The sequence below is a fragment of the Malus domestica genome, chromosome 01 (assembly GCF_042453785.1).
Source record: "Malus domestica chromosome 01, GDT2T_hap1".
NCBI classification, from domain to species: Eukaryota; Viridiplantae; Streptophyta; class Magnoliopsida; order Rosales; family Rosaceae; genus Malus; species Malus domestica.
This window is the reverse complement of record NC_091661.1, coordinates 5,030,486-5,039,513: the sequence shown is the minus strand read 5'-3', so window position 1 is coordinate 5,039,513 and position 9,028 is coordinate 5,030,486. Positions and strand designations below refer to the sequence as shown.

The window sequence follows — 9,028 nt, the reverse complement described above, 5'->3', positions numbered from 1 at the left end:
GATGGCCCGTGGTTTCTGAGCAAGCCCAACTTTTGAGAAAGCTAGCGCCTCTTCGATTTTTGAATTGGCCTCTTTGAATTCTGAGCTCGCCTCTTCGATATCTGAAATCCCGTCGAGTGTTGATTTTTATAGAGGCACGCAGTTCATTTCAAAGCACACTTGAATTTGCGCTTGTATAAACTCCCTTCTTGCACTTCTAATATCTTGACTTGTCTGATCTCTTCTTTCTTCAACACCTTTGAAAATGTCTGGCCCTTCCGACCGTCGTTTTGACTTGAACCTTGGTGAAGAGGCATTCCCGCCTTCTCTAGACAACATATGGCGCCCATCCTTCATATCCCCTACTGGCCCCCTTACCGTTGGGGATTCGGTGATGAAGAATGATATGACAGCTGCGGTGGTGGCCCGGAACCTTGTCACTCCTAAAGATAACAGACTGCTTTCAAAATGGTCTGATGAATTGGCTGTTAAGGAGTCTCTGGCTCTTAGTGTGCAGTGTGTGGGTTCTGTGTCCAACATGGCCCAACGCCTATTTGCTCGAACCCGTCAAGTTGAATCGTTGGCGGCTGAAGTGATGAGTCTCAAACAGGAGATTAGAGGGCTCAAGCATGAGAATAAACAGTTGCACAAGCTCGCACACAACTATGCCACAAACATGAAGAGGAAAATTGACCAGATGCAGGAATCTGATGGTCAGATTTTACTTGATCATCGGAGGTTTGTGGGTTTGTTCCAACAGCATTTGCCTTCGTCTTCTGGGGCTGTACCGCGTAGTGAAGCTCCAAATGATCAACCTCCGATACCTTTTCCTTCTGTGGCCCCGCCGACTGCTGAGGCTCCGCTGACTACTGAGACTTCTCCTAAGCAGCCTTTGTGAAGGCTCCCTCTGTTTTTATCTGCTTAATGTTCCTTCCTTTTTTATGAATGTAAAAATACCTTGCATAACTGTCAATGTTTCAAAAATAAACCCACACAAAAAACAATTAAACAAGCAACAAATAAAAATATCAATCATGGCAAAATAAAACTACAGAAAAGGGAAGGTTTTTAGAAACGCAAATGATAATGAAAGGAATTTTGAACAATAAACATAAAAATGGAAGGAAAGAAATACAAAATGAAATCAATACACATAAAGAAAAGGAAAGAATACACCAATTTGTGTAGGCGAGGAGAGCAACAATAAAGATGCATTTTTGTTCCATAATAGAATTCCAAATCATCCCCAAACTTGTTTCAACACGTCCCATTATGCATAACAAATGTGTGAGTAACCTGTGGGATTAAGAAACTTTGCAAGAAGTGGTGGTAGAGATTGGCAAAATCATTACCTGCATAAGGAAGCAAAAGTAGGACTTAAACACATAAACCAAAAAACAACATAAAAATAGAACAAAAACATTTAAAATTATTCAAACTAAAGATGAAAGATAGAAAACTTGGGTTGCCTCCCAAGAAGCGCTTTAGTTACTGTCTAGAGCTAGACATTCTGTTGGCAGTTTGATTCAAATAACAGGTTCCTTCAAAGTGATGGAATCCTTGGCAAGATCATATGGAGACTCCTTGTATAACTTCAAGCGATGTCCATTAACTTTGAAGACAAAACCAGTTTGCATGTTTTGGATATCCACAGCCCTATGAAGATGGACCTGTACAACACGATATGGACCATTCCAACGTGATTTTAGCTTTCCTGGGAATAGTTTCAATCTCGAATTAAAAAGCAAAACCTTCTGACCCGGTTGAAACTCTTTACGAAGGATGTGAGCATCATGAAATTTCTTGGTCTTATCCTTGTAAATTTTTGCATTCTCACAAGCATCATTCCTTATTTCTTCCAGTTCATTCAATTGAAACTTCCGCTTCTCTCCCGCTGCTTGGTAGTCAAAATTGAGGTGCTTAATAGCCCAATATGCCTTGTGCTCAAGTTCCATAGGTAGATGGCAAGCTTTCCCATACACCAAACAAAAAGGAGACATCCCAATTGGTGTCTTATAAGCTGTCCTATATGCCCACAAAGCATCAGTAAGCTTTAAACTCCAATCCTTTCGAGATGAACTGACAGTTTTCTCAAGAATCCTCTTGAGCTCACGACTAGATACTTCAACTTGTCCAGATGTCTGTGGATGGTATGGGGTGGCTATGCGATGGTGAATATGATATTTGGCACAAAGGGAAGCCATGGTGCGGTTTAAGAAATGCGTACCTTCGTCATTGATGATAGCACGAAGTACTCCAAATCGGGGAAAAATAGTATTCTGCAAGAAACCTAACACCACATAACTTTTGCATGTTGGAGAAGCTATTGCCTCCACCCACTTAGAGACATAATCAACCGCCACCAAGATGTAAAGATTGCCATGTGAAGAAGGGAAAGGTCCCATGAAGTCTATACCCTAAACATCAAATAGTTCAATCACCAAAATACTTTGTTGGGGCATCTCATTTCTCCGAGAAAGATTTCCAACTCTTTGACACTTATCACAAGCCTGGCAGCATAGGTATGCATCTTTGAATAAAGATGGCAAAAAGAAACCACTCTGTAAAATCTTGGCCGCTGTCCTTCTTGGTCCAAAATGACCACCACATGCATAGTGGTGAGCAAACTTCAAGATGCTTTCTTGTTCTTCTAAGGGGACACACCGACAAATGATTTGATCTTGGCAATGCTTGAAAAGGTATGGCTCATCCCAAAAGTAGTGTTTTATAGTGGAGAGGAACTTCTTCCTTTGTTGGTAACTGAACTCTGATGGTATTTCTCCAGATGCCAAATAATTTGCGATGTCAGCATACCATGGTACTTGATGAGTAACTGCTAGAAGTTGCTCGTCTGGAAAGCTCTCTTGCAGAGGCAATGAATCTGCCTCATCAGTGCTTGCATTTACTAATCTTGAGAGATGATCCGCCACAACATTCTCACGTCCCTTTTTATCTAGGATCTCCAAATCAAACTCTTGCAAGAGAAGGACCCATCGAATCAATCGTGGTTTGGCCTCTTTTTTAGACAATAAGTACTTGAGAGCTGAATGATCAGAATACACAATGACTTTAACACCAATTAAGTACGATCGAAACTTTTCAAGAGCAAATACCACTGCAAGTAATTCTTTTTCCGTAATGGCATAATTCAGCTGAGCATTATTCAAAGTGCGGCTGGCATAATATATAACATGGGGGAGCTTGTCACGTCGCTGACCAAGGACAGCACCCACAGCGTAATCGGAAGCATCGCACATGAGCTCAAATGGAAGGGTCCAATCTGGAGCTGTTATAATTAGGGCTGATGTGAGAAGATCCTTTAATTTGTTGAAAGCATCATGACAATCTACATTAAAATCAAAACAAGCATCTTTAGCAAGTAAATTATAAAGAGGACGACTAATTTTGGAAAAATCCTTTATGAATCTTCAATAAAAACCAGCATGTCCCAAGAAAGATCTCACATTTTTCACAGAAGTTGGTGGTGGTAATTTGGCGATCACCTCAATCTTTGCGTTGTCGACCTCTATTCCTTTGCTTGAAATTAGATGTCCTAGCACAATGCCATGTTTAACCATAAAATGGCATTTCTCCCAATTTAACACAAGATTAGTCTCCCTGCATCTTTCCAAAACCAAAGACAAGTTATCCAAACATATATCAAAAGAATTACCAAAAACAGAAAAGTCATCCATAAAAACCTCAACAATATTTTCAACCATTCCAGAAAAAATACTCATCAAGCATCGTTGGAAAGTGGCAGGGGCATTGCACAATCCAAATGGTATTCGTCTGTATGCAAATGTACCAAAAGGGCATGTAAACGTTGTCTTCTCTTGATCCTTAGGGGCAATTGGAATTTGGTTGTACCCTGAATAACCATCTAAGAAACAATAGAAAGAATGACCCAGCTAGTCTCTCAAGCATCTGATCAATGAATGGCAGCGGAAAATGATCCTTTCTAGTGCTGTCATTGGGCTTTCTATAATCAACACACATTCGCCATCTGGTGGTCATCCTTGTAGGCACAAGCTCGTTGTTATCATTCTTCACCACAGTAATACCAGTTTTCTTTGGAACCACCTGAGTCGGGCTCACCCATTTGCTATCCGAGATTGGATAAATGATACCTGCATCGAGTAACTTCATCACCTCAACTCTTACAACTTCCTTCATGATCGGATTTAGACGTCTTTGAGCTTCAATAGTTGGTTTAGTCCCAGCCTCCATAAAAATCCTATGCATGCACAAAGCTGGACTAATGCTCTTTATGTCAGCAAGTGTCCACCCCAGAGCATCTTGATACTTGCGAAGAACTCTTAGTAATTTGTCTTCCTCCGTGTCATTAAGATCAGCAGCAATAATAACAGGCAAGGTCTCATTCACCCCGAGATGAGCATACTTGAGGTGGCTCGGCAGTAGTTTGAGCTCTAACTTCGGAGCTTGCTCACTTGAAGGAAAAAGAGGCTGTTTAGGTACTCCAAGGCTTTCATAAACATGTCACCACTTTGGATTATGAATTGGTGCACTATCCAATGCAGCGATGACGTCCACCACATTTTCTTCCATAGATAAAGTAGCATCATGGTTGGTGAGGCAAGTTAATAGCTCATCATTAGATGATCGTGAGGCAAAGTTTGCATGCACAATCCCATCCACAACATCAACGCGAAAACACTCTTCAGGTTCGAAAGGACGCTTGATAGCTTCAAAGAGTTTGAATACAACTGATTCTCTTTGCACTCTTAAGGTTAAAGTACCTGCTTCCACATCAATAAGTGTCCGGGCGGTGGCCATGAACGGTCGGCCTAAAATGAGAGGCACTTCCTTGTCTTCCTCCATGTTAAGTACAATGAAATCAGCTGGGAGATAGAATTTATCCACTTTAATAATCACATCTTCCAGAATACCCAAAGGATATGTCACGGACCTATCTGCCAATTGAAGACTCACAGATGTGGTCTTGAGTTCTCCTTCACCTAATTTTTGAAAAACAGAATAAGGCATAAGGTTAACACTTGCTCCTAAATCAATCAATACTTTATGAAAATCAAGACTACCAATAGTACAAGAGATAGTGAAACTCCCCGGATCTTTCTTCTTGGGTGGTAGCTTATGTAAGAGGACATCACTGCATTGCTCAGATAAAATCACCTTATCGTATTCCAAGAACTTTTTCTTTTTAGAACATAGCTCCTTCAGAAATTTGGCATATGATGGGATTTGTTGAATAGCATCTAATAGAGGCAAATTAATTTGAACCTTAGCCAACGTCTTCATGAATTCAATGCATTGTTGATCCTTGGAACGTTGTTGCTGCCTTTGTGGAAATGGCAAAGGTGGCTTGTATGGTGGCTTGTCAGAAGGTGCAAATAAACTACCAAGGCCCTTTTCCTTGTTTGAATCAAAGTTGGGTCAAGATTGCACTTTGTCACTTGCACTAGGATCTGGAATACCTGCTACAGAAATAGCCTCTGACCGAGACTTTGCAGCTAACGGTGCACTTTCAGTAAGCTCTTCTTCTTCCACTTCGGCTTCATGGTGCACCACTTCTCTGTTGTCATAGCTCTTGCCACTTCTCAATGTCTGTATTACTTTGCAATGCTCCATCCCTCTTGGATTTTGCTCAGATTGGCTCGGGAACTTTCCTTTCTCTCTTTCATTGAACATGGTAGCAAGCTGTCCAACTTGAGTCTCCAAATTCCCCACTGATGCCGTGAGATTCTGAATGCTAGTTTGTGTGGATTGGACAAAATTGTTGGTGGTATTAGAGAGAGCAGACATATGTTGAGCTAGCTGTGACATTTGGTCTTCAAGAGATGGTTTCTTAGTCTCACTAGTTGAATGGTAAGACTGTTGGTATTGACGTGGCTATTGGTTGCCACCCCAACTGAGATTGGGATAGTTCTTCCACCCAGGATTATATGTATTGGAATAAAGGTCACTTCTGGGTTTAATGAAATTATTCACCATATTCACATGCTCTTGCACAAGCTCAGGGTAGCTATCCTTGTTGGGGCATTGAGTGATGTTATGAGTTGTCTCACTACAAATGATGCATGCTTCTTGGGCATTGGGCATGGAAGAGGCCTGCATTAAGGCAGCAAACTTGGCATTAAAATTCTTTTCCATTTTAGCAATTTGAGCAGAAACATTAGGAGAACTCTGAGAAATCTCAAAAACTCCCCTCTTTTGTGTTTGTTCTTCTGTCCATTGTTGGGCTTCAGAAGCCATCATATCAAATAACTCAAATGCTTCCCTTGCTGATTTTGACATTAGTGACCCTCCATCAGATGCATTCACTTGACTCTTGGTGGTGGCATTGAGACCATCATAAAATATGTTCATTTGAAGGTTAGAATCAAACCCAGCATGAGGACATTTTGTGTACATCTCATTATACCGTTCCCAAGCTTCATGGAAAGACTCGTTTGGCTTTTGAGCGAAAGCCAATATCTCTTTCTTGAGTGCAAGAGTCTTGGAAGGAGGAAAAAATTTATTGAGAAATTTTTCTTGCAATTCTGTCCATGTTGTAATGCTATTGGCAGGCAGAGAATGCAACCACGCCTTGGCTTTGTCCTTCAAAGAGAACGGGAACAAGCGTAACTTGATAGCTTCAGAAGAGAAACCTCTGATTATGGTGTTGTCACATGCCTCAATAAAATCAGCCAAATGCATGTTGGGATCACTGTTTGGCAACCCATGAAAGGATGGCAATATGTTGAGGATGTGAGGTTTGATTTCAAAGGTTGTCCCATCTTCCACATCTGGATATATAATGCACCTTGGCACTGCATTGATTCTCGCTGCCAATGAATTCTTTAAAGGTTGACCTGCTGCAGGTAAGGCTAGGGCCATGTGTGCAACTGGTGCCAAAGGTTGGAAAATAGATGTGCTGCTCTCAGGATCACAGAACAAATCCTTCAGAAAAGTATCACCAAGGTTGGAATCTTGTGCTAAATATTTTTCTCTAGCTAACTTCCTTGCACTTCTCTCTGGTTTAGGGTCGTAAGGAATAAGCACTTGATTCTTGAACCTTGTTCCAATCACCATATACTACACCTGAACAAACAACAGAAATATTAAGCCACAATAAAAATAAAAGTAAAATAAAATAAAACTTAACAGAAACTAACTAAACAACAAAAAGGAAAAAAAAATAAATAAATAAAAATAAGTAAACCTAGATGAATCAAAAACACAATTTATGCAAATTGGCAACCACTAGTTAGTTAAACAAAGACAAAAATCTCACACCACACATCCACTGCACTTAATCAAAGATCGAAATTCAACTAAATTAATTGCTGTTTTTTTTTAATTTTAATTTAATGATTAATAAAAATACGACTTAAACAAAAGCATAAGAAAAATAAACACAAAAGCTCGGGAACTGTTGGCACAGTCCCCGGCAACGGCGCCAATTTCTTGATAGCGATTTTACCACTTGTAAAACAAAGGGTTAAACCATAGAAAATTCTTACAAGAGAACAAGTGTTTGTAGTATAGAATGGCTCAAGCAAGGTCGATCTCCTCAGGGACTGATATAAACAATTTACGAGTTTTTGTGTATTTAACTTATTTAACTCTAAGAACTAAACTAATTTGACGAAACTAAATACTACTAGATGTGACTTAAACAAATATCTAAAATGGGAATTGGTTTATAGGAATAATGATTCAACTAAACAAAACAAGTAAATGAGAAAATTCAAGATAAAATAAATGATTGAAAAAAAATAGATTGACAATATGCTAGAGTTCAACCTTTACCAACAACACTCCTACATAGCTCTTCCAATTGCTTAAATAATTGAAAACACACATGCTTTGAAGGTTGGATTTTCCTTGTGTATGTTTTACTTGTGAGATTCAAGCTAAAACGCATACCACTACATGCAACTTATCCATGACATTTGGATTAAATATAAACATGAGTGATTCATTAATCTTGGTGAAAATCCTTTTCTTAAACCATGTAACCCCTAAGAGCATGATATTTACCTTAGGAGAGTACAATCCTCAATCACAAGAAGCACAACCAATTTTTACGTGACATTCGTTCAAAATTGCATCCGATAACTTTTCTAAGCATCCTAATGGTGATCAAGCATCAAGGTACATAGATAGTTTAATTCAGTGATTGAAAATATCAAAGCAAGCATGTAACAACACTTAAGCAATTGAAAAATAAATCTACGTATTCATGTTGCGGCTCATGGCCTCACTCTAGCAAAATAAATTAGTTACACGTACTTGTATTAATACATAAGAAATTATCCATAAAAAAATAACAAAGAAAGAAGACACCCGTTTTTGCAAGACGAGCTCTCCGTTCCTTTTGCTCTCTGCTCCTCACTTCCTCTCCTCTGCCTTTCTGCTTCTTCCTCCGCACCGCACTCTTCCGCACTACCCTCTTTTTCCCCTTTTTATTTTCTGCCGTGCTCCTCTCTCCTCTCTGTCATCTTATGTCCGTGTCCCCCATTTCTTATTCTTTTCGTTTTCTTTTCTGCTGTGCTCTCTCCTTTCCCGTTGTCAATCTGCCCACTCTCTCCTGTCTTTAGTCATCTTCACACTTAAGCCCATACTTAATCATACTCACCACTTACTAGTTCACATTTAACCAATTAAAACAATGTTTTGAATGTAGTAACACTCCTTAGAGAATTCCCTCAATTCCTTACTAGATATGCACTCAATTTTCACTCAGATTTTCTAACTACACACCCTATACTAGTTATATGTGAGAAGATTGATGTAAACTTGAAAACGAACGCTCACATATATGTATAACAAAGAAAGCAATTTCTGGAGTTAGTAAGCATGTTTAGATATGATCTCATGAATGGAATGCTACTACTTAGATGCGAGAACTAGTGACACCATATGCTCATACCAAATTCAAACTCCACAAATTGAAACACATAACACTCAAGATAAAAGTTATGGGTTGTAACGGGGCTAAGGGTAATGGCTAACAAAGAAAGATAGGGATAACAAACGTTCTTAACGCAATAGCAAGCAAAGTAATGAAATCGCAACTTAGAAT

At 39.4% G+C, this 9,028-nt stretch overlaps 2 protein-coding genes and 1 non-coding gene across 3 annotated transcripts; 1 reads left to right on the top strand and 2 right to left on the bottom strand.

Moving 5' to 3' along the window:
- Positions 1–1,505: 1,505 nt before the first annotated feature.
- Positions 1,506–2,384, bottom strand: LOC114826320 (uncharacterized). The gene has a single exon (XM_029106425.2). It carries the CDS (start codon positions 2,382–2,384, stop codon positions 1,506–1,508), a length of 879 nt encoding a protein of 292 aa, XP_028962258.2.
- Positions 2,385–2,396: 12 nt separating this feature from the next.
- LOC139193678 (uncharacterized) lies at positions 2,397–5,763 on the bottom strand. The gene is made up of 5 exons (XM_070817291.1): positions 5,436–5,763; positions 4,484–4,958; positions 4,044–4,429; positions 3,419–3,850; positions 2,397–3,325 (listed from the first exon to the last, which is right to left on the bottom strand). Exons 1-5 carry the CDS (start codon positions 5,761–5,763, stop codon positions 2,397–2,399), a joined length of 2,550 nt encoding a protein of 849 aa, XP_070673392.1.
- A 580-nt stretch (positions 5,764–6,343) lies between these two features.
- LOC114822373 (small nucleolar RNA R71) lies at positions 6,344–6,450 on the top strand. The gene has a single exon (XR_003770449.2). It is a non-coding gene; the product is annotated as a small nucleolar RNA R71 (small nucleolar RNA).
- Positions 6,451–9,028: the final 2,578 nt, after the last annotated feature.